At 42.8% G+C, this 26,591-nt stretch overlaps 1 protein-coding gene across 2 annotated transcripts in view; it reads left to right on the top strand.

Annotated features, from left to right (window-relative positions):
- VSNL1 (visinin like 1) overlaps window positions 1-26,591 on the top strand; it is a 122,467-nt gene that overhangs the window by 44,654 nt on the left and 51,222 nt on the right. The window contains exons 2-3 of one of the 2 annotated variants that reach the window (XM_018575414.1): window positions 5,808-5,814; window positions 8,566-8,734. In XM_018575414.1, coding sequence (XP_018430916.1) covers window positions 8,573-8,734 — 162 coding nt within the window. In that variant the 5' untranslated portion in view covers window positions 5,808-5,814; window positions 8,566-8,572. The remainder of the gene's footprint in view (window positions 1-5,807; window positions 5,815-8,565; window positions 8,735-26,591) is intronic. The other variant, XM_018575422.1, reaches the window with a different exon arrangement.

Below are 26,591 nucleotides of genomic sequence, written 5' to 3'. Positions count from 1 at the left end.
ATATATATCTATATATATCTATATATATATATATAGAGCCCAATTGCGAGGGATGAACACACATGGAGTGGATGTGCCAGGAATGGATAGTGTCAAGTCGATAAGGGAACTCCAGTTTTTGTAGTCAAATAACAGTCCAAGGTCAATGCAGGCGGAGGAGTTCTCATGCGGTTATACAAGCCAAGGTCAGTGCGGGCAGCTGCGGTTCAGAAACGATAAACAAGCAGGGATCAGGAATACAGGAACAAGGATCTGAATGCTGAGGAGTCAGGAACACAGGTCTGAACTCTGGGAAGCTCACTAATAACTGAGCACTGTGCTCTCTGAGCAGCAGTGCTTTATAGGAAAGGTGTGCTGATTAGCAGTTATCAGAGAGGGTGTGGTGACAGGTGAGCATTCACACATCTCTAAGGGCCTGTTCACATGAGATCAGGTCCTGATCAGCAGACGTGGAGCTGCTGATGCAGTGCGTTTCTGATGCGTTTTCCGTCCGGATGCTGACAGTTCATTTTTTTATTTTTTTAGTCAAGGGGCTGTCAGTATGCAGATTCAGCCTCTGAGGTCACTTCCGCCCTCTCGGAACATCTACTTCCCTTTGTGTATGTAAAGCTGGTGATCAGACATGTATCACATATTTGCAGGCATGTTGATGGTGCTGGCTACAGCAATCTGCAGAGAACGAGCCCGCAGGAGACGTCGTTATTGGGTACACACAATCTGAAACCCTGGATGGGCTTCCCAACAGTGACAGTCGTGGACTGTGCCCGCGCAGTGTGTGTCACCCTGCCCACTTGTATTCATTTAACAGGGTGACAGCTCACCACCCATTGCATATGTTCCTGATCAGGACCTGGAGTAATAGGGTGCTGTAGCAACTGACAGCAGGTCGGCTGGTATCACCGACACCAACTGAACCGATAAGAACGTATGTTGCAAGCACACCATGGATTCACAGTCCAAATGTTTTATTGCAATAGTCATCAACAGTGTCAGTACAATATTTCAGGGCCACACATCCTAGGAGCACCATTTGGACGCAGTTGTCGTCCCATAACAGGAAGAACCTACGTAGCAGGATCACCAGGTATTCTGTTAATGACAGCTGCAGATTGGAAAGTTTTGAAAGTGACTTGACATTCTCATAATGTTTGAAAGGTTCTATAAGATTTCTTGGTTGAGTTTAGATCTGCTTTGAAAGAACCCTTAACAAGGAAGAAGAGTGTAAATGCTTTTTATTGTACATACAGATTAGATCAGATGGATGTTCATCACATGCTGTCCATAAAAGTTATTTTATTTGTAGTCCCACTGATCCAGAAAATCAATACTGTAGTTATTGGACATTGCGTGTGGGACCTTTAACCTTTTACTTTTGCTATGACTCTGCAATCAGCAAAGTTCCTGCTCCCTTCTGATTGGAGAGTTCTAGCTCTGAATTATTCAGGGGCGTGTCAGACCTCTGCAGGGAGACCACTGCTTTCACACAGAGAGCAAGGGTACTTCTTTGTAGCATGCTGTCAGGGAACAGGCTTTTCTACTCAGGCTGTGGCTGCTTTTTTCAAAGAAAATAAACTGTAAGGACTTTGCACACCTTTTATTTTTATGTGTCTGGAATGTATTTGGCTGATGTAATCTGAAAGTTCAAATGGGCTTTAAGTGATGCTAAACTCATGAGTTAAATCTTAAAAATACATTCAAGTACCGTAACTATTAACAAAACTGTATCTTATTTATGTATCACTCAGCAGTAGATCTTCAAATCATCTCTGAATTGGTGCTGACACTGTCCTTCCTTCTGGAGGGTGGCTACTTTTGTTCCATAATGGTCCCTGGGTGTGTTGTAAAGTAGTCATCACTCCAAACTCACTACTGTGATGGACTACAATCTCACTTAAGTTTAATATTTGTATTGAATTTGTAGTCCATCACAGGAGTGAGCTTGGAAGGGTGGCTACTTTACAACACACACAGGGACACTGGGGAACAAAAGTAGCCCCCCTCCAGAAGGAAGGACACTGTCAGCACCAATTCAGAGATGATATGAGGATCCACAGCCGAGTCATACACAGATAGGATAATTTTTTGTTAATAGTTAAAAGAGAACTATAAGGTGAGTGATTTCCGCTCATCCTCATAGTTAGAGCTGACCTGTGACAAAGAAGCTGTCATAAGTCGGCTCTGTTGATCGGGAAGTGAGTGAACACATACTGTCGCTCGCTCACTTTCCGATCATCTCCCTGCAGAGAGCTGTGTCTGACAGTCACGGCTCTCTGCAGGGATTCCCACCTCCCCTCTCCGATCCTCCAGCGCTGAGTGGAGGAATGGGGAGGGAGCGCGCACAGCTGGCTCTGCCTCTAGACAGGCAGATCCCGCTGTCACTTATGCAGCTCGGTGGATCTAGACAGTGGATCCCGCTATATACTGAACTTTGGGTCATGTATGGAGGTTTGTTTATGTCCTTCCGTGACCCTAAAGAGAACTATGGGAAAAACACTTACCCCAATAGTTCTCTTTTAATGTACTTTAAATGTATTTTTAAGATTTAACTCCGGTGTTTAGTGTCGCTTTAAGATGAGTGATAACATACAAATCTGATTCCTCCAGACATAGTCACCTGCTATAGATGTGTCTAATAACAATTTGGACTGTTGAATTTGATCTTTTAACTATAAAGAGGTTTAAGAGAGCATGATGTGATAAAGTAATAGAATGGAAAGCCAGTTTAAGAATGCAAGTGGTGATCCGAGAAGAAGATTACGAGTATTGCAATTACTGGACTTCCGTCCAGATCCCAAGGCTACTCCAAGCCGCCCTTCATTACAATCTAGTTAGAGATATTGGATGATACTGTTACGGCAATTCTCAGTCCGCACTGTAGACTCATCGGAATCTGACATTTACCCAGCGTAACGCTGCCCAGCTGTGCTAATATTAATGGAGTTTATTGAATAAAGGATGATGGGATAACGCCTAATTCAAAGATAATTTGGATCTCATATCCATTTAAATCCTTCTAAATTAAGGCCAGGATTGTCATACAGCAGCTAAAGTGGAATGCAACTCTGTAATTAAAATAACTTCCACTGCCTTTAACTCTTCGAGACTTAGTTTTGTAATTAGGTCAGATTTGGGAATTGCAGTGCGTATTGGTGGACCGGGTTGTTATTGTAGGACTTGAACCTAATTGTTGCTTTTCATCAAGGTCATTACTAGAGCATGTGGAGTATAGCATGTTCATTCTGCAAAAGGGAATTTTCACTTAGTTTAATGAAGGTGTCAAAGCTGTGTTCACTTTTTGAATACCCAATCATGTGGAAGGAAAATAAAGAAAAAAACAAAACTGTATTTTTGCTCAGACATGATTGGATGATTGAAGTCCGCACCTACTTCACTAAGCTAAGTGAAATTTCACTTTGCTAAGTAAACAGCCTATAGCCCTTTAGTAAATCAGTCAGTCTACAGTATTTTTTAAATTTCTATGTGTATTTTTAGGAACTATAATTGAAAAAAATAATATTCATCAAGGAGTTATGTCCAGTTAATCCAAACAAGATAAATCGTTAAAATTTGGGTGGATGTTGACCCTAAAGACATTGGAAAGCTGTACACTGCATAAAGCTGTATAAAGATGTAAGCTGTAAAAATACTATATAATAATAATAACCCAATCTGGCCATCTACAGATGTCAGCGGGTACAACCTGCAGGACAAACCTGAAGACTAAAGTCTGTGGCACACTGCATGCGAAGCCGTGCAGACCGAAGCAAAGCTGTCAGGCACGGAGCTCCGCATGCGGTGTGTGAGCTGAGTGCAGCCAGATAAATGACTGCATCTTCAGCCAATCGGCTCACACGTAACAACCGGATGGATTTTGCATCGTGACGCGCAGATTTATATATGCGATTCGATTGGCTGAAGATAAAAGTTTTCATCTCAGCACACTCCGCTATGTGAACTCTCGCAAGCTGACGTGCCAGGGGGAAAATGAAGTGACACACTGCACGCGATGGCACAGCTTTTAGATCACCCAAGTGTACATGGCTGTGTTATGGAGAAGAGAAGATGGGAGGCAGACACAACTGAAGGAAAACAGTAGCAAACTGAACAAGTTTTCTAATATGTCTGATTTATTATTTCCTTAGCCGCTCTGGGCTGTGGTGTTCACCCAGCCCCATAGACAGATCTAGATCTAGTTTAAGATCTTCTCCTTTAAATGTTCTCCAAACTGCACCCCAATGGCATGAAATGAATCGCTGAACTTTCATTTCTGCCCCTATATTCTTCATAGCAAATCATCACTTAAAGTTGGCATGAACTCAAAAAGCGAGGATTTGCTATCTTATAGGGAACATCAATAAATGATAATCGTGCCTAATTAGTAACCTGAAAATGTACTCTCTGTGTTGATTTTCTCCTGAAAATAGCAGTGCCAAAAATGGCAAGCAAAGCGACTAGTCAGCAGTAAAGCTAGTGCTCTTTCTTCAGCTGATCTATTCCTCAATACTGATTTACCATGCATGGTTTTGCACCGTTTCTCTGTGTGAAGTTGACCATATTGGTAGAGGCTCAGCTTTGCTTCCTCATGTCAGATCTGCCCCACTAATGACTGGCGGAGGAATATTCAGAAAGCAGCAGGAGAGGTGCAGAAAGCACAGATCCACAGAATGAATGAAGCATAAGCAGGGAGATGCTTGCACTGCAGGTCCTCGGGTATAGCTTCCTCTCCAGCAAAGGAGAACAGTGAGCAGTACAGTAATTACATCACTACAAATATTGTAAGACCAACAGTCAGAGGCAGCAGTGCTTAGATGATCTCTCAATGCAGCTTTACAGTTGTAAGGGTATAGAACAGGAGCACCTAGGCACAGGAAGTACACTGCAATTTTTTTCTTTTAGGGTAATTATATGGCACACATAGCATCTCAAGATGTTACTCGTAAGATAGCAGATCTTCACTTTTTAAGTTTAGGCCCACTTTGAGTACTTAGCAGTTCTTGATTTGTTAACAATTCAATGTTTGTGTTATGTTTGTTTAATATGTATTTGTTCTGTTTATATCTTTTACTTTTTTTTTAATTATTCGATTTTATTAGTATTTTATACAGTACAACGTATCTGATTTACATTTACCTTATTAGTATTGCCTAAAGACGTTAGATATCTCAGTTGTTGTATTTACCATCACGTCCTGTTTGGTTTTTATTTTGGCCACGAAGTTCGTCTTTTGTCGGTCTTTCAGTAGCCTGGCTAGAGATTTCAACATGTCCTAAGTGGGCATACTTCACTGTAATAGCTTGTCATGTGTTGCGTTATGCTCTATTTTTTTTTAAGCGCAATGTATGGCAACTCAATGCAGTCGTGTGAACTGTCCCATATACACCCATTCATTGTTTGTTGCCCTTGTATTACTCTCTGTTAAAAAATGGATTTAATATGTTGTTAATTATGTATTTGTTATACAATGCAACAAATCTGGTGTGCATGGGGCCTTAACCTACTTAAAAGAGGAACTTCACCCTACCTAGTCAAAATAACATTTCTAATCACGAACACTTGTTCCTGTGTGAAAATAAAAAAAGCATGCCTTGAAGGCAAAGTTTTTCTTACCCTGCTCAGCTCCCATGACGCCATCTTGAAATGAGATCCGCCACATGTGCGGACATGCTGCAGGGATTTCAGACCTGGCGGAGCGTTTGTGCATGTGCTGGATCCCCCCACACATGGCCGGATAATGTGTGTGCAGACATACTGCACACACATTATCATGCAGATCTCTGCCAAAGACCCGCGGCAGATCTCTGCCAAAGACCCGCGGTGTGTGTGTGTGCGCAAATTGACTCTATGACTTAGACATCCCAGGAAGTAGTAGGTAGCTGGATTTGTCATACTCACCTAGGCGAGGATTCAGTAAGGGAAAGTGTAAAAAATGAAATAAAGATATTTAGTGTGTATAAAAATACATTGTAGAAGAGGCATGTGAGAGGATGTTATTTTTATCGGTGAAAGACCGCTTTAGCCTTTAATACCCAAGAGGTATTTTTGTTAAATAGAAAAGTTCTATAATTCCAGGGCAAGGGGTTCCTCCGCATCCAGTTCTCAGGTGACAGAAAGTGTAATTATTTATTCGTGTAATTAATTAGTGGTTAATTAGGACAATTCCTTTAAGTTAATCGCTAAGGTGCGATTGTGTAAAAGCCTTTTTTATGTCGGCGCGGACTACCAGACGTCAGCAGTGGCTAAATGCCAGCATATAAATGATTTCAGGCTTAATAAGGATATTCAGAGACTACGGTAAATGGATGATATGAGAGATGTTAGGAGCAGTCTGTAAATTAATACACTTTGATGTTTATAACTCTGGGGAGTATAAATCTCTCATCAATGTAAGCGTATTTCATGGAACCCCTGACACAAGGTAATGCTAGAATCCAGTGTGCACATAATGGCAGTCCTCTGCTCTTTGATGGTGAGGCATTGTGTGTGACAGAAGGATTTGCTTTATTAAGTTTTGCCTTTTTAATGGTAGGCACAGGGCTGTATTTACTATAAGGCACTGATATCATTTGTAATTGACTTTTCATTCCTCTTTTTATTGTCTGCAAATTTCTAGATACTTGTGGGTGAATTCAGACTTCTTTTGAATGGGAAGCCTGCTGAGAAGAGTCACAAGACTCCCTGTAGCTAAATGCTTGCTGATCTTTGTACACACTTAGCGGATGGATAAGCCCATGTTCTCATCACATGCACTTGAAAATGCATATGTTAAGACAAATTGCATTAACATGCGGCAGGCATTTTCAAAGGCTTCAATTATAAAAGTTCCACCCAGTGTGCAATTAGGTGGAAACCGGATTGTGCTGAGGATTATAAGAATTTCCTGTACACGTCGGCACCCTGTAGGGACACTAATGTCGTGCACCAAGGGTTTGGCCAATCTTGGTACAAAATTTGGCAAATTCCAACTTAGATGTGAATCCTATTGAAGTCCCATTACTCATTCATGTAGGGGAAGGGGGGTATCTGGGGTCTGGGCCCCCCCTTATTTTTAAAGGGGGCTTCTAAATTCGGATAAGACCCCAAGCCTACAGATTCCCACAACCACTGTCCAAGGTATTTTGCCAGGTAAAAGTATCCTCACCATATAGAGGGCATGTGAGCTGGTGTGGTTTGGGCAGGATTAGGGGGTGCACGCTTGTTCCCTCCCCCTGTTTTTCTGGCCAGGGAAACCCTTCTTTTTTTTCCCCTTTACAAACAGAAGGAAGGGCTTGGAGTTATATTTTCCTTTTTTCTCTTTTGTAATATGCTTTGCTTTAGTAGGTTGTATACATTGTACAGCTTCAGGACATCCCCCAAGCTAGTTATATAATGGAACCGGGCATGTTTAATGTTGCCGTTTAGCACTATTATTGCTGGTAGGTCTTTTATCAAATTACAGGACTAGTTGGGCAGAAATACAAAAACTTAATTGAGAATTCCAACTCAGTGAAATGCTTTTTAGAACTGGTAATGGTTTTTAGAAGTGTGTGCCTTTTGAAAAGATTTCTGCTCACTTCCTACCCTGGAGACTAGTGTTCCTTTCTGTGCAGAAAAAAAATGGCTGCTCTAGGGGCGAAAATAAAGAAGAAATACTCACTGATCCTCGGTCCTGCGGCAGTGACCTCTCACCTCTCTCTCCGTCCACTCTGGCTGTTGAATGTACCTCGGTGTCTTCACATCTAATAGACCTGTATTAGATGTGATGACGTCATGGATCCTTAGACAGCCAGAGGTCGGGGGAGAAGTAGGCAGGCTCAATATAATGCAGCTCACAGCACTGCGGGGGAAGCTACCGACAGCTTCACTTAACTGTTGCCATCCTCAGCTTTACATACTCACTTTCCTTCATTCCAACGGAGGTTCAGCCACTGGGAGTGAAGCGGAATACCTTTTAATTCTGGGTACAGGGAGCGTTAAACTCATTGTCCGTCCTGCCATGTGACATTGTTGGTGTTGGATGATTGATCATGAAGGATGCAATTTTGTTTCATGTAGCAATTTCTAAATGCCATATTTCCATTGATTTATTTAGGGAATTGGGTCTTTGAAGCCGCCTGTCCAGGATGGGGAGGATTTAAAGAAGAACTCCAGGCAATCCAAAAGTTAACCCTTGCAGTGGAGCTGCCCTCACACCACAAGGATTTACTGCTTACTTTAGTCTAGGGGCTAAAATTAAAAAAATATACTCCCCTAATCCTTGGTCCTGCCTGTCTGCTAGACTGGTCCTTGCACCCTCTTCTCCCCTGGGCTTTGACGGTCTAATGACCCATGACATCATCATGTCTATTGCAGCTGCATTAGGCATGAGGACGCCGAGGAACATTTCACCACCAGAGCTGAGGGGAAGAGAGGTGAGCGGTCACCGCCCCAGGACCAAGGATCCGGTGAGTATATTTTCTTTATTTTAGCCCCCTAGAGCAAATTGTGCAGTTAAATACATTTTGTAATATTGGCTTACAGTGATTCAGGTTATGAAACCATTTGAACTGCAACCTCAGAATAATCAGAATCAAATGTTTTTCTTGGCAGACACAAAATGGGTAAACAGAACAGCAAACTCGCCCCTGAGGTGATGGAAGATCTGGTGAAGAGCACAGAGTTTAATGAACATGAACTCAAACAGTGGTATAAAGGCTTCCTAAAGGACTGCCCAACTGGCCGGCTGAACCTGGATGAGTTCCAGCAGCTCTATGTAAAGGTAGGTTACTGCTTACTTAATTCCTTTCCATCTTCGTTGCCATCTCAAACACTCAAACTGAAACCCAAATTGTTATATGCAAGTGGCTCAGAAGGTCACTTGTTCCCAGTCTTCTTTTAACATACCAGTCCACCTAGATGTGATGTTTTAGATATGGTTAATTACTGCTTGGCTAATTTAGCTCCTGGCTTCCTTTATGTCTTGGATACTTCAATAGTGAGAACTCCCTGTAATAGGTCTTGACTTGACTTTTGGGTGTTCCCGTGCACCTTTGTGTGTTCCAGCACCTCCCTATAGTATAACATATGTACAAAATCCAACAGGGAGAATGGGAACTTCCTATAATGATCGCAGTTGGTGTGCAGACCCGGGATCTCAAGTGAAGAGATCTAACCAATGCAGTCCCCAAGAGATATAAGAATTTGCCAGGTGATGTAATTTTCCAGTATCCACCAAACACTGAAATATCAGTTGTGGGTAGACTGACACTTTAATGATACAATCAAATATGAAGTGTATATAAAAATAGATACATGTAAAAGTATGCATGTACTGTACCTAAAGACTAGATGGGTCACAGTGATAGGAAACAGTGGGCCAATTTTATAGAATCAGTGTTCCAGGATGTGCCTTTCAGTGTTTACTAAGGGCCACACCTATGTAATTTTCAGAAGAAGATGACATTTTGGTAATTATGGCAGCATAGTGGCGTAGTGGTTAGCTCTTCTGCCTTGCAGCACTGGGGGTCCCCGGTTTGAATCCTGGCCAGGACTATCTGCATGGAGTTGGCATGTTTTCCCTGTGCCTGTGTGGGTTTCCTCAGGGTATTCCGGTTTCCTTCTACACTCCAAAGACATGCTGGTAGGTTAATTGGCTCCTCTCCAAGTTGGCCCTCTATGTATGCATGTGATATAGGGACCTTAGATTGTAAGCTCCTTGAGGGTAGGGACTGATGTGAATGTGCACTATGTAAAGTGCTGTGTAAATTGTCAGCGCTATATAAATACCTGTAATAAATAAATTACCATTACAGTATTAAACTGCAACTAACAATATGTCTGAAGTTTTCAGATGCAAAGGACATAAGGAGATCCAGCTTTCATTCACTAGAGAACATCATTGGGCCCTACTCAATTTAAATTTCTAGATTGGCTGAGAGCCACAAAGAAGTAGTCAGAGGGCCATATATGCCATATCAAACACTAGTCTTATTTTGTGCCAGCGATCAGCTAAAAAGGGTGGGTGGGTAGGAGGAGGTACTTGTTTTGCCCGGAGATGGGCTTCAAAGCTCAACTCCAGTCACTTATTAAATCGAACCACACTACCACCAGCTAATGAAGGATTTAATGCATGGTTTGTCAGGGATATGATATAACACAAGTATTACATGATTCCATGTTCCTGCATGCTGGTTGTGGTTGTGACAGCCAGTCCCATTAATCTTCTCTTCTTGTTCATCTCCAAATGGTCATGTCACTCCACTCTCCTTGACTGGGTTTGTCACCACCTCTCTTGGTGGCATAGGAGTGCTTTCTCACATTCTGGGCGGGAGAGGAGGACTGTAGTGCTGGCTGTCACAGGACTTTGGAGTAAGGTAAGTTTTACTCTCTTAGACCATGCCCTTGACAAAACAAGCATTAAATCCTCCATTGGGGTGGGGATATAACAACTACCTGGAATTTCCTGATGGCTGTCAGAGCAGATATACCCAGGCACCATAGGTCCACCATTTCTCCCTCTGTCCGGGAATGGGTTGCAGAGGTGCAGCACCTGAAACATATGGGGAGTCCCTGAATTTATTACAGCACCACCGCGCAGAGATGTTAGTCCCACAAACCCAATAGTGGACCCAATTTTATGCTTACTTCCTCTCAAGGGCTATATGTTGCTCTTGCAGTCTACCTACCCCCCTCCCCTACTTTCTCCCTCCTCTTCTACCCACCATGGCTTCTAGTTAGTAGGAAGGACCTTAGGAGCTATGGTGACCTTTGTTGAAGGATGCCATGACTTCACATCAGCGTGACTTCAGCAAACTTTTTAGAAAACTGAACCTCAGGCAGATATACAAAAGATATATATATGATATGCAGTAAGGCAGCTCCGTATTGTTTAATACATCCTTAAATGTATTTGGTTAATTACAAGCCGTGTAAGTACCTGAATTTGGTTTGAAATCAACCTCTTAAATGGAAAAGCTGAGACTGTAAAAGGGAGACACATAACAAGGAGCCAATCAATTGTGCTGCAGAGCAAGAAGGAGAAATCTAATAGGGGGAGAAAAAGCAGAATGAAAAGCTCATCAGTCTGCCGCTTCTCCATTCGCTATTCAATCACAGGCTAAAACAGCTCTTGTATATGTATTTTATGTGTATTTCGCTGTTTGCCGGAAGTTCTCCTTTAAGATTTCATTCTTGCTAGCCTGTGCAGTTGCCAGGGCTGCCATATAGGGGAGCTGACATAACAGCCAAGTTGAATTCAGGTACTTATAATGCTTACATTTTAAAAAAATTACATTTAATGATGTATTCTTGAATACAGAGGTGCATTGATATGTTTCTTTTATATCTACCTGAAGTTCAGTTTTAATACATATAACACAAGTGCATAAAATGTTCCTATTATGAATATGTAGCACAAAAACATCAGAATCCAGATTCCATAGGAGGGAGAGCTGTACCGGCACCACCAGAGATTACAACATAAATCTGTTTGTATAATATGTGATAAATGTTACAAAAAATGTGCAATATATGTGCAAAAAAAGGGGTTATAATGGCAGCACAGGAGTTATGTTCACCGTTTTTTAGTTATGTTGCATTGTACCCACATAATTGTATCTTCTACACATTACTGATCTCTCACATAATGACTGTACATCTCATTTCAAGGATCTTGCCACATTTTTCTGGCCTCGCATGAGACGCTTGTTCCATTTCCGCCCACTTGTGAACTAAATAAAGCTTTAAAGGTGAAGGTCCCTGTGTAAGGTGAACGCAATATTTCCGTCTGTTTCCACTGGTTAATGAATGTTTCAATTATATAGGAAAATCATACTTTATTCTTTTCCAAATGCAGCATTTAGGTCTCCATATAAAGTGAGCTTGTGTCAGGTGGCCATTATGCAGTCCGTGTACCCATCGCACTCAGAACCGCTGCTCCATGAGATAAGAAGTGGGTGCAGCAGGTGTCAACAGGTGGCTTCCGTCAAAGTATAAATAATGGATGGACACTGGCACTCCAAAGCAAATCCAGTACGTCTGTTTATTCACGTACTTGTTGCAAATGCAAAACACAATATACAACGTTTCGGGGTCTCACAGGATCCCCTTCATCAGGCAAACAAGTGAGCCATTACGGACTCCAATGATCATCTCTCTGCTGGGCTCTGAGGCTTCCTCGCTGGATAGTGGGATGGTAGGGTGGGCACGTCAAAGCTGGGGTTGATTTCAGGAAAGTGAGCACCATGTTTTCAGGGCTACCTGAGTGCATACAAAAACAAACATGCGGGCACTAGTATATGTAGGCACTAGTGATTATCAGTATAAATAACAGGACAATTTCCGTCTACAGGATTCAAATTCATTTAATATGCGCATAGTGTGAATATTAGAGGTTAGTCTAGAAAGGACAGAGCAGAGGAATAGTATACATGTAGGGATGGAGTCTCCCTGGCAGAGCTTGGTTGTGAGTTTCGGAAAGTCTTACATTTAAGTCAAGAAAGCTCTGCATCCTAATTTGAACTTTACACTAAACTTTATATTTGTAATTGTGGTGGTGTTGGGCAAAGTTTGACACCCTATTGTGCATTTATTGCTTTTTTGAGATATCTCACTTTACTCCAGTCCTGCACTGGCAGCCAGGGGTTCAGGGGGGGGGGGGGCTAACTTCCTAGTTGCTCTCTCTGTAGTGCATTGGTCGATCAACAGGGTACTAAGGTGCAGTGATACCAGCATTATGACGTCACAGACCTTCTAGTGGATTCTGCATAGATCCAGAATGAACCAAGGATGTTCAGCATCCAGAAGATGGATGGCTATCATGGGTATGATAGGGGAGATCTCCATACCATCCTAGTTCTGTCAAAGAAAGTACATTAGACGAGTCGCCCTTTAAGCATTGTTCACATTTTAGTGCAGTAAAATCCACTAATAAAAAACTATCTGTTGCATTTTTGGTGCAGTTTCCATAAAGGGGATGACTGCAGGTGGTAGAAGCTGATTACCTGCTAATAAATGATTAAGGTAAAGAGACAAAAGAATAGGCAATTTTTGAGGAGGTCGGTTGAATGGACTGGCAAAAGTGGACATGATCTCCAGATATTTTATCTTACAGGGAACATTTAGAGATGCTAACAGTACCTAAGAAGTACCCTAAAAATGCACCTTTTGGGTTGAATTTCTTCTGAAAATAGCATTGCACTTCCCAGCTTGGCAGTCATGTTCTGTAGCCTAATAGCTATAAATCTGCAGTGTGAGATCACCTAAGGCTGCCTCTGATTTCTAATATCATGGGATTTCAAGAGAGATTACACTACTGTGCTGCATATTGTTCTTCTAGCTGGAAAGGAAGCTGTACCTAAGGACCCACAGTGCAAGGAACTCCCTGCTTCTACTTTATTAATTCTGTGGATCTGTGCTTCCTCCTCCTTTCCTTCTGTTTTTAGATCTTTTCCCCACCAGTCATCAGACCAATAGCTATTAAGGGGACAAGCCTGATAAAAGGCAGAATTTCCCTGCCTTTACCAAGATAGCAACCTCCACACAGAGAAACAGTGTGGAACGAGGCATGGTAAGTCATTTATGGGAAACGCTGCAGGGAGCCTACAAGCAATACTGGTGACTAGTCCGTGGTCCTCTGCTTGTCTTTTTTAAGCAAAGCTTCCACAGTGCAAGGCACTTTTAAAGGTGGGGGCTAGAATGATTTAAAAAAAAGAAAATTACAGATAATGGTGGCTGCTTGAAAAGCATAGTGTAGTTGTTTGGAATGAGTTACATTGGTAGGCTAGTGGTGGAGCAGAAAAGGAGATGTGAAGAGAACTAAAGGCAAGTGTCCACCTGTGCAATACTGAACAAAAACAAATGACATAAATCTTTCCAATGAAATGAACCCATGCAAAAGTCATGCCAAGCAACGTTATAAGAGAAATGTCAGCTCTATAAGAGCATGCATTGCTGTTAATGTTCAAGCCCACCTTCCCATCCAAGTACAGGCATTGATTTTCCTCCTGTACAGATATCTAGAAGGGCTCGGGGCCTCTCTGCTCCATACTGTAAGTGTAACGCATGTACTATTTGTATTCTGCACAATGTAACACACATTAATAACACAAGACACACAGCACAGAAAGGAACTACAAGGAATCAAAAGGTCAGGTTCTGTATAAACAGAAGTTTATATGTCCACCAGCAAGCAGCGAGAGGCCGTGACATTTTCACAATTGCTTGATTTATTTAATTTTCCATTTCTACTTTGTTACCACAAATATCTAACATGTATGTTGCTTAACAAATTATTTAGCTTCTGCAGGGCTTCTAATCAGTATGACTGGAGACCCTGCAGCTAGTGGCTTTAAAGGCCAAGTGTTCTTTTAAAGGCAACCTATCTCACCCCATGGAATTAAAGACCTCAGATTGAAACATTGCGCTCCCCAGACTGTTGTGCCCGGACATGGCTATCTGGGGTAATATCTTGTGCCATTCCTTCTTCTAGTCTAAGTCATGAGTGTATGTGACAAGCTAAACGTAGATGCAGTCATTCATATGCAGTCATAACATCTTGGGGCAGTCCAGCATCTTTTGTAAAGTAACATGTGTATGTGCCAGGCTGGAGATGGGCATAGCCATTCTTCTCCTTGATCAGTCCCAGCATATACACTGAGTGGCCAGATTATTATGACCACCCCATCAGTACTTTGTTGGCCACCTTTTGCCTTCAATACTGCGTCGATTCTTCTTGGCATTGACTCCATGAGATGTTGAAAGGTGATGCGAGGAATCTGACACCGTGCCTGATGAATAGCACTGTCCAGTTCTGTGAGATTTGATGGTTGTGGAACCAGCTGCCTGATGGCTCTTTCAACTTCGTCCCACAAATGCTCAATTGGATTGAGATCTGGTGATTGTGGGGCCACCTAAGCAAGGTAAAGTCTCCCTCATGTTCTTGAAACGACTCCTGCACAATACGGGCACCGTGGCATGGCGCATTGTCTTAGCTAATTTGCCTACAAACATCAGGTGGTCATAATAATCTGGCCACTCAGTGTATATGTGCCTTTATACATAAAAAAGAGAAGAAGCTATTTCAGGAACTACGTATCACTAACTTACTAACTGACATATCAGTCTGGATGCCACAACATTTCTTAAAGCTCAGTGTTTCAAAAACTGAGATCATGGTATTCCCTCCCGCCCGTGCACCTTCCCCCAACTTTTTGATCATGATTGAGAACACAACTATCCAACCCTCCCCCAATGCCAAGGTGCTAGGTGTCATTTGACTCGGACCTCACCTTTCTTCTCCACATCCAATCCCTATACAAATCCTGCCGTCTTCACTTTCGTAACATTTCCAAAATACGCCCCTTCCTCACCAATGAATCCACAAAGCTGCTCATCCACTCACTTGTTAGCTCTCGTCTCGACTATTGTAACTCCCTCCCCATTGGCTTACCTCTACACAGGCTATCTGCCCCCGGCTATATCTCAAACCTTGTCTCAACGTATCACCCTAATCGTCCCCTCCGCTCTTCCAAGACCTCCTGCTCTCTAGCTCCATTGTCAACTCCTCCCATGCTTGCCTCCAGGACTTCTCTAGAGTCTCCCCCATTCTTTGGAACTCTTTACCCGAACCTGTCCGTCTATCTCCCACTCTGACTGCCTTTACGCGATCCCTTAAGACTCATCTCTTCAGGGAAGCCTATCCCACCTCAACATAACCCTTGAAATATCACTTTCTCAAACAATTCATCCCCACACAGCTACCTCCTCATGTATCACTCCCCCCTCCCTTTCAGCCTGTAAGCCCTCAGGGGCAGGGCCCTCCTTACCATCTTGTCTTGAATTGTATTGTAACTGTAATGTCTTACTTGTATTGTAAAGCGCTGCGCAAACTGTTGGCGCTATATAAATCCTGTATAATAATAGTAATAATATTTTAAGGTCCTTGATGAGGACACATGGCCACAATTTCAGGAGAAAAAGGTGTTTAATATGAAATTGCATAGGGTGTTATTTACAGTCATTGTAGAAAAAATGTGGAACTCACTTCCTGAGGTATCAGCAGGATAGATAGATAGATAGATAGATAGATAGATAGATAGATAGATAGATAGAGGTGAAACTCGAATAATTAGAATATCGTGCAAAGTTCATTTATTTCACTAATGCAACTTAAAAGGTGAAACTAATATATGAGATAGACTCATTACATACAAAGCAAGATAATTCAAGCCGTGATTTGTCATCATTGTGATGATTATGGCTTACAGCTCATGAAAACCCCAAGAACCCCAAATCCACAACCTCAAAAAAGTCGATTATTACATGCAATCAATAAAACAAGGATTGTACATAGAACAATATCGGACCTCTGAAAAGTACAAGCATGCATATGTACTCAGTACTTGGTTTGGGCCCCTTTTGCAGAACTTACTGCAATTACTTTTGCATGATATTCTAATTGTTTCACCTGTAGATAGATAGATAGATCTTTCTATATTAAGCACATTTTTTTATCTGAATGAAGCAGAATGAGCAACAAATACCACAAAGTACATCTGGATTTTGGAAGCTCTCACATTAGAGGGAGCCTGCAATCTAATGACAATTATGTTCTGCTGTAGCTCGATAAACACATTGCTCATTCTGGTTTATTCAATGACGACCTAGATGCAGCGTCCCTCCTACGTAAATTCTCTTAGCCGGGGAAGTGAAATGACTGGCTGCGTTGTATTCTCCCTTTTGTATCTTTCACTGGTACGTAATTTGCTGGATATCTGACTTCCCAAGCCAGTGACTCACCACGCCATCGCCTAAGCATTTTTCCCAGCTAGAAACAGGCTGTCACCGGGCACTGAGTCACCGGCTTGAGATGATGGCTGAAAAATCTCACAGGTGAAGATGAACGAAGCAACAAACAAAAATACAGAAGAGTACATATTAAATTTATAACGGTGTGCAGGGAGTAGTGTTGTGCGTTACTCCTGCGTTCACCAATGAGAAGTCACTTTACAATGAAGGAGGATTCTACATTGAAAAGGGAACTTTAATTATGTGTGGTTAATGTTTTTTTTTTTTTTAACATTTGCAAGTTTATAAAGTGATCATTTGCATATTTTTGCCATCGTCAGGGCTGGGTGTATATTATTGCTATACAGTAATGCATGAATGCTAACATGCATTCCATCAAGGCAGCCCATTTATTCAAGGAGATTGGCTGCAGTCGTTCGGGTGACAATTTTTGGCCCGACTACTGTGACAAAAGTCGATGAAAAAAAATCAACTTTTTTTTTTTTTGAAGTGGTGCCAACAGGGCCACCCACAGCTTGAATTTTGGCTGAGCCAGCAGGGCCATAGGGCCAGTTTTAGGATAGACTTGACCGTTTTTGATCAACTTTAGTCTTTAAATGGCTGCGTTGTGTATTCTTGTATAGTAACTCTTCGGCTACTGTACGTGTTGTGTACGCCGAGATGTTTTCCTTCAGTTGTATTTTTAGCGCGTAGTTCATTTTCAGTCCTGCTGACCATCTGCGGCGTCCTCCAGCAAGATGGTGTTTGTACAGGCCACTGCTCATTTGAATGGCATTACCTCCTATAAACAGACATCATTGGTGTTCACAGAGCAGAATATAGAATCGGGCAGGAAGTGCTAAAACTACAGGCTGGGACAGAAGTGATGGAACATTGCAGAAATCCGGTGGCAGCAATTGCAAACTGATGTCTTACTGCCCTAAATGGGTTATGGATTCTCGAAGCTGAAATGTTTGGTCGTCAGCAGTGAAATATATTAAAGTGACACTAAACTCAGAAGTTGAATCTTAAAATACATTAAAGTACCTTAACTATTAACAAAATTGTATCTTATTTGTGTATCACTCGGCTGTAGATCCTCAAATCATCTCTGAATTGGGGCTGACACTGTCCTACCTTCTGGAGGGTGGCTACTTTTATTCCACATGGTCCCTGTGTGTGTTGTAAAGTAGCCACCACTCCAAGATCACTCCTGTGATGGACTACAATCTCACGTTTAGTTTACTTATTTGTATTGAGATTGTAGTCCATCAGGGGAGTGAGCTTGGAGCGGTGACTACTTTACAACACACACAGGTACCATAGGGAACAAAAGTAGCCACCCTCCAGAAGGAAGGACAGTATCAGAACCAATTCAGAGATGATTTGAGGATCTATAGCCGAGTGATACACAAATAAGATAAATTTTTTGGTAATAGTTGGGGTACCTGAATGTATTTCTAAGATTTAAAGGATCATTAAACCCTCGCGCTTTTTTGCATATATCTACTGCTAGCAAGCAGTAGATATACGCAAAAACATTTTTTTTTAAAGAACCAAATAGGTTTAAACTTACATGCGTCTCCACCGTGTGTTCCCGATCTGAAGATCTGAAGATTCTTGGGCGGCCACAAAGGATCATGGGGCAGGCGATTGCACAGTTCAGGTCTTCGGTCGGGAGAAGAGGAGAGACACAGGGTAAGTCAATGCAGCAGCATGCACCCGCACAGACACCGTGGGACAGGAAGAGATAGCAGTCAGCGCTGGATCAGAGACCGGCACCAGCGCTGGAGGGACTCCTTAAAACTACTGGAAAGAAGAAGATGATCGGCTCAGGAGGCATCATTTAAGGTAAGTCCTTAAAGCAGCATTCGATGGGGAATTTTTTACTTTAATGTCACTTTTTAACTTCTGAGTTTAGTGTCGCTTTAAATCCCAACTCGTTTTTAAAATGCAAGCAGTGGGAGTGCTTGGGTGTGACTTGGCATCTGCTAAGAATGGACATGTCAATAGAAGGAGAGAGCAGAATGACAGAGAGATGAGCTTATTAGTCTGCTGCTTCTCTCTCCAATGTCAAGTCGCAGGCTGGAGGAGAGATGAGGCCTGTAAGTGTTACTTAAAGGAGAACTATGGGGTTAAGGCTTTTCCCCAGAGTTCTCCTTAGGGTAACGGGAGGACACAAACTAGCGTCCTCCCGTAACCCTAGGCTCAGTATACCGCGAGCTGTAGCTCCGACAAGATTGTAATCCGACAATTATGTCTGGATCCGCCCAGCTGCGTGACTGACAGCTGGCTCTGCCTATCTAGAGGCAGAGCCAGCTGTACCCTCCCCTATCCGTTCCGCCAGTCAGCGCTGGTGGATTGGAGCAGGTAGGGGGAAAAAAGGTTCCTCCCCTGTCACGGCAGAGAGCCGTGATAGGATCGAGAGGTGAGCGAACGCTCACCTCCCGATCTACTAAGCCGACCTGTGACAGTCTCATTGTCACAGGTCGGCTAGAACTATGACGTGAGTGAAAAGCACTCACCTCATAGTTCTCCTTTAACAATAGCAGAGACAAATCCGGTCCCCGGCCTTCCAGACAGAGTTGTGCTGTGTGGCAGAGCAGTGTAAATCTAAAAACTGTAATCCAGAACAAAGATGGTTTTTGGTGGTTTTAGAGTATTCAATGGCCTTTAAAGGGTATCTATGGTCAATAACAACAACAAAAATGTTTCTCTGTATTTCTGTATTGAATTTCCATAGGTTCTATCCCGCTCGTAATAACCATATCCATTGAGAAGTTTGTAAACTCAATTATTGAAGATGCCCATTGGATGGACTTCCTCAATGCACTGACACCATTACTCAGTCCTGGTGTCACCACTCTCACAGCCTGCGTTCTGAACTGCAACTCAACATCTGAACAAAGTAACATTATCATTGCCTGCAGGAAGCAATGCATAAAGGGATATGTAGTCTTGAGAAATAGAGATTGCATCACATCAATCAGCAGGGAAAGAGACACAAAGCACACTGGGAGTGCAGGAAGTGATGGGCAGACGGAAGGCATCACTCACTACATAAAAGGGATCAAAATCAACTCTAGTATGTATTCCTATTACAATGCTGATGTCATAACAGGAGAGGATATGCTGGGACTTTACAACTCCTTTAAGGAGCCATTTAAAAAAATCAATGATACCGGCATCTATAGGGACTTAGCCAGCAGAGCAGCAAGCTGCAAAAAATGAATGCCAGGATGAAAATTAGGCGCGCTCAGCGGGTGCGCGGCGTCCCCTGAGTGAGTTAAAACACAGCATTTACATATTTGACTGGCGTGCACTTTTAGTCTTGAGTCGTCTCAGTTATTATCTCTTCATTCAGAGCATAGTTAGTAAACGGCGTTCCATTTCTTCTCCGCTCGCTCGTACACATTGCTCTAAAATATTAAATATGTACGAGGAGGATATTAAGCACTTGTGGTAGAGAACAGTTTCATTAAGTCAGCAAGAGAATTAATCGCTGGTGCTGTAAATACTATACGTGACAGACTTCTCAATAGGAGTTGTGCTGAAATTTTAGTTAAATGGAGGATTATACTCTTACAGATGTAAATAAGATCTCGCTCGAGTCCAGCTCGTCTTAAGGTTCAAATTGCGTTGTAGCATGTTTACAAGCGTTTTCAATATACGTGCAATGGGGTGTGTTTTTATGCATCATGCATTTTTTGGTTTGGCCAGTGAGGATTGATTTCCTGCAGCGACATCACTGTTGTGGACTTCTGCTGCCGCTGTCTAAGTACAATACATATATATAATTATATTGAATATATATATACTGTGTATGCATACTGTACATAAACAATTGGGTGCGGCTTGGGGTCTGTGAAGGCGGTAGAATTCTTGCTGGTTGGAATGTTTCGGGGACACCGCCTCTATTTCATTGCGGTCAGCTGAGAGTCACCCAGGATTCATGGTTAGGGATGGTCTTTGTGGTAATTCTTGAGTTGTCCCCGAGGTGATGTGTTGCAGCTGGGGGCATATTATAGTTAAATAGTTTGGCAGAGATGGAGTTTGGGATGGTGATTGTGCCTTCATAGACCCGCAACCCTTAATCTTCTACAGAGAAGGATGTTAGGGTAAAATATGTGTTGGTATTTGTATTTTTTATTTGTATTTTGTAATAAAAGGCTGCTGTGGACATTTAACTCCATTTTGTGTGTGGTCTGTTATTTGCAGGGAAGGTATTTTAGGGTGTTTAGAAGGGAAGTGGCATAGCAAGGTTGCAGAAGGTTTACTGGGTACATATGTCTTACCCTGGTCATGGTTCCATGCAGAAGCTGATTCCAAAAAAAGCAGATCGATACCTACCTACTCAGCTGCCAGTTCCTTGGATCTTCTCTCTCTTGCAGAGCTACGGGCCCCGGTAGCATCTTTGCATCCAACACTTCCAGTAGTGTAGGATGCTTGCTTCCACTGCTGCGGTGCTGTGGTTCCATCTGCAGGCCCCTAAATCACTACAGGACACAGTTGTGAGAAAAGGTCGAAACTCCTCACAAAACAAAAATGAACCCTTGCAGCGGGCCCTCCACCACACTGGGAGCGTTAAAGGGGTAGAGGAATAAGCAAAAATATGTACCTTATGCCAAGATGTAGGTGGGGCCCACGACATCCTCACATTCATGATCTTGTTGGAGAGGCCATGGCTGGTCGAGTGGGTAAGAGAAGCGGTTACAGCAAGGAGGAAGCCAGCGGGAAGGAGGAATGAAGTATTTCAGCATATTTCACTATCCCTACACAAAATGAGCATTGTGAAGGGGACCCACTGCAAGCGCTCACTTTTGTTTTTTCTGGAGCTCTGCTTTTAAATTGGGAGGACATCCTGACGTTAGAGAACTGGCTGTGCATTCTAGATGACAGTGGCACTTTACTGATCGATTTTCTTGCTGCCTGGAGTTGTTATTTAATCTTAGATTATAATATACATATGTACAGTATTTTAATTTACTTAATGTCATGATTTGCAGCGATGGAGTCTGAAAAATGGACTTCAGAACGTATACATTGATTGGTTTATTCTTGTCCACCGTTCGGTAATAAATCACTCACTTATGTCTGCTTTCCTACTCCTTGTACGAGCTAGTGTGAGTACACAGCGGTATTGATTATTTTCTTTCTAGTTGCAGATCACGTTATTGCCCTTTGAATAATTCAACAGATATGTGTGAAACATATACATATGGCCAATAAAATGCAATTTATTTTATTTGCATACACATTGTAAAAGATATGTATATGAGCTTTAAGCTATCCAATTAGCAACTATTAAACCGTTAATTTAACACTGTATACGTATGTTTACTTGTGGATGTATGTAAACTTGCAGCACTTCTTACAGGGACGTCAGACCTCTGACCGTCACTCATGTGACGGTGAGAAATTCTCTGATGCAATGGAGCACTCTCTCATTAAACAGTGTTGTTACTTGCTTCTGATCAGCGGTGAATGCTGCTGGCTAAATTCTGCCATCCATGCTGTTTAGTATGAATGAGGGAATCCCTCCCCTTAATTTATTATGACGGCGGTGGGTGCACCTCTGTTAGAATACACAAAGAAAACGTTGTTGAGCCGACTCCTTTGGCAATAGTCAGTTGAAACGTCGACTTTCTTGAATGGTGGGGTGCCAAATGGGCCACACCATGATTTAATTTTGGCCCAGTCCTGCTGAAAATGTGATCAGTGTACGGCCAGGTTAAGACAAAAACCTGTGCCAGCTTGAGGTGAATCCATAGTGGAGTTTAGAATCATCCAATCTTCTTCTGGATTCAGAGGAGCGCAGGTTCAGTGCCAACTTCAGCTCATCCCTATTGCCAACCCCAACAAAAGTCCCACCAACCAATCTGTTCAGTTTTTAAGAGGAAGCAAAGAATCTGTCGCTGTGGACAACAATCCCACCATTCTACAAATTAGGACTATGTTCACGCAATCCGTTTATTCTGAGGGCGCAATCGTTTCAGCAGTATGGGGGCCAATTATTTTGTAATTGTTTGCAGAATTAGAAGGGGATTGCCTGTGACATACAGCACAGTAGTCTCAGTAAACATGTATTTCAAGAGCGTTTAAAGAGGCCACTCAGGGGATCAGAGAAGACATCTTGCTGATGACAGCTTCAAGTGGAATCGCATAGGCGTTAAAAATACATCAGCAAGGATTTCTTGTTCCAAGAGATTACAGGCCTCTTTTCACCTACTTCAAAATAACTGCCTTGACTTCAGCTTCATGTATTCATAAATTATTATTTTTAATAAGGCAGGGAATAGAGCAAGGAGAATATGCAACGTACATTTTTGGTTGCATTCGGCAATTGTTCATAGCTACATAGTCAGGATGAAAAAAAGACTCTTGTCCTTCAAGTTCAAAATTGCATCCATAGAACTCTAAATCAATGGTTGGTCCAGGAGAAGGCAAAAACCCATTTTAACAAGGGATCCAATTTGCTCTAACGTGAACAGTTTTACACCAATTTTAGTACATGTGCTGGTCCACTGTACATGTTGAAGGTGACTCACTACTACTAGCTATACCATGACAATTAGAACCTTCACAGATATATGGACTAGCCTTTCTCAAACAGGGTTTCGGGGAACCCAGGGGTTCGTTCAGAGGGTTCTAGGGGGAAAAGGGCAGTGGCAGATTAATCTCCTACCTACACTAACCACAAATGTTAGGGGGCACTTCAATCTTACCAGTAATGTAAGCAGTGGTGTATTTTGGTTTTGTGCTGCCCTAGGCAAGACTAAACCCGAGCACCTACCCCATCCCAAATCTAAATTAGTCCCACCCCTCCCTGTTTAAGACATTTTACATAACCTGTCAGTCGCGGGATACAGCGCGCGCACGGTGTATCTAAATTCTGACAGGTTGCGCTATCAACATAGCGGGATGCTCAAGTTCTACCTTTGCAATAGCCACCTTCTCCATTTCTGGCTTGATGGGCTCCCTAGTTCTGCAGCTACAATATCCATTCTCTCCTGCCCTGCCATGCTATGCTAGTCTCTAGTTCTGCAGCTGCAACACCGATCTTCTGCTTTAATATGCTGGGCTGTCTAATTCTGCAGTTACCAATCTTCTGCCTTGGCCGCTGGGCTCTGTAGCTTGCCCCGCTCTAGAGACATACCCTGCACGGAGCTTACAGGCTGCACTTCCCCGGACTCACCACCACGGAGGTGCTGATGAGCACGATGACCATCTGGATCTCAGCCCTGGGGCCCTGCAGAGATTTGGGTGCTGGTTTCCCAGGGAGGTCCGGTGCACAAACTGCCAGTGCATCCGGACGAAAGTCCCACACACCAATACATTGCACAGCATGTAGACCAGGTAGAGGAAGGAGTTGCAGCTGGCATATATGTCGGAGTAGGCGGCATAGGTGGACACGTTGGTCCCCCAGTCAAAGAAGCACCAGGTCCAGGGGTACTGGCAGTAATTCATGAATAATTTATAATATAATTTTTTTTTTCTCTTACCTAACTGGTTTGGGGGTAGCATTTTTTGGCCTAGTTTGCCTTGCAGTAGATACACCCCTGAATGTAAGGGGTCAAAACAGCAAATACTTGTTGATCCTGCCAGTGAAGTCCATCTAATGCAGCTTTGTTTGATAGTGTGGCAACAATACTGCTCTGCTCCTGAATTCAGAGAAGAGTTGTCACCCTAATGTAGACTGCTTGTACTACAGTGTGATTAAAAAATTGCAAAGGGCGTGGCTGTTAGCACTGTCACTGCTGGTTCACTAGCCTGGAGCGTGTCAATCAGCACCTGGCCACACATAGCCCCGCCCACTGCTTTTTGGGTTGACAGCACTTCCTTTATTGCTGAATTCCTTCCACTGTGAACCTCAGTGTCCGAGAATGGGAGTATGTGAGACTTGAAGGAGGATTTGGCTTAGTCTGGAAAGGCAAAGGGAGTTTTTTGTGAGTCTTGTGCATAACGTAGTAATTGGATTTGGTACTTGTTCAGACTGTCATATAGTTTTACTTTAATTAATTTGATATAATTTTTGGCCTGTAAAGCCCGGAAGGGGAGGAGAGCCACATACACCTCTAACAGTAGCTTATCAGGGGAAATAACAAGCAGACAAGGGTTTCTAATTGGGCGATGCTTGTTCCCCCTAATGCTTAATCAGCGGTGTCTGTAGTTGCCCCATACGCATCAGATCATCACCCAAGGTGGCTGAAAACAGGATCAGGAGACTTTCATATATGATCTATGGGCACTTTTTGCCTGCTTTTGTTTCCTGTTGCTGAAATATCAAAGTAACCTGTAAACCCATCTTTATTCTAGGCCAGGCTTTGTTCCTTAAAAGCTCTTCTGTAGAACAGTGCTCTTGTTAGTATTGGATTCCAAAATCAGTCGTAGAGTCCATGTTTGAAAATCAATCAAGAAATCTAGTTGATGTACAGCAAGAACGTTTTTCCTTGGAACATTTTTTGATTCACGAGGCTCATTAAATCTGTTATGCACGACAACAAATGTGATTCTTGTTGGGAAAGTTCCTTTGTGGCTTCATGCAAACTCCAAGCTTTTCCTCTTGGGTAGAGTAGACACTTTGGGGACATGTACAAACGCAAAGGAAAAAGTTAGGTAATAAATTCCATTTAATGAGTGCATGATTATTGCCTTGCCCAGTAGTACAGCATTAAATTGGCTTGAAAGACGGGCATGGATTTTAAAGTAAACCTGTTATAAACATGGGCAATTCAAACTAAGCAAATAAGGAAAAAACACATAAATGGAGGTCACTATTTGTCAAAATAATCAGTCAATCTAGAGATACAGGTAGGTAAAATTAGGTGGATGTCCTGACTTTTGGTGTTGGAGTTATTTGTTCCTTCCCCACTGGCCAGTGAGAGAGGTTGGGACAAACTATAACCCTTTCAGGGCCCCGTAAGCAGTTGCAGCAACTTGTTTTCTTTAAAAAAGTTTGTTTGCCTCTGGTGCAGCCTCCAACAAGGCTGCACCAGAGGCAGGGGCTGCTTGCAACCTTGCAACAAAGGACACTCTTCAGCAGGGTCTGCACCTTATCATTGGTTGCTAGGATGCCTACATCCTAGCAACCAATGATGCTGTGCTGCCCAGAGGCTGAACAGGGCTAAACATGCACTGAGGACGGATTGTCTGTTGTGCAGCAGGGGGCTCTGCTTCCTAGAAACAAAGGATATTCTGCAGCAGGGCCCGCACAGTATCTTTGGTTGCTAGGATGCGGGCGGCTGGGCTGCACAGCATCATTAGTTGTTATTGGTGTAGGGAGCTGCCTCTGTCCTAAAAACGAATGACGCTGTGCGGCCCAAAGTCTGAACATACACAGGGCTAAACATGCACTGGGGACAGAGTGTCTGGCATGGTGTGGACACTTCACCAAGCCTTCACCCTGAGGGAACCGCCTCCATTAGCCCCCAAAAATGATAAGGCATTTAAAATAAGGAATGGATTTACTGAATGCCGCCATCACTTATATTAAAGAGACCCAGCTGGTCCCCTGAATTCTGCTGGGAAAGCAACATATCCGAGTGTGTCAATCTCCATGGTCCCCCACAGTTCTTACTGGTTCCCCCTCTGACCTTCACCCATTACACCAGTGATGTGAGGACCATCAGGAAGAACCATTTAGAGCTACTGGGGCGGGCCCCAGGAGATTGACACTCCTCGTACCTCGTACTTGGTTTCCCAGCGGACTTCAAGGGACCATTTCTCAGGATTGGGCGGCAGGAAGGGTATTTACATTCATCTTTTATAGGTATGCTTTTTTTAAGTCAATTTAATATAGTAATTGGGTTGCTCTAAGCACATACAGTTATCAGAAAACAGTATATATATAT

The sequence above is a fragment of the Nanorana parkeri genome, unplaced genomic scaffold, assembly GCF_000935625.1.
Source record: "Nanorana parkeri isolate BGI_ZX_2015 unplaced genomic scaffold, ASM93562v1 scaffold53, whole genome shotgun sequence".
In the NCBI taxonomy this organism is placed as follows: Eukaryota; Metazoa; Chordata; class Amphibia; order Anura; family Dicroglossidae; genus Nanorana; species Nanorana parkeri.
This window is presented reverse-complemented; position numbering and strand designations above follow the sequence as displayed.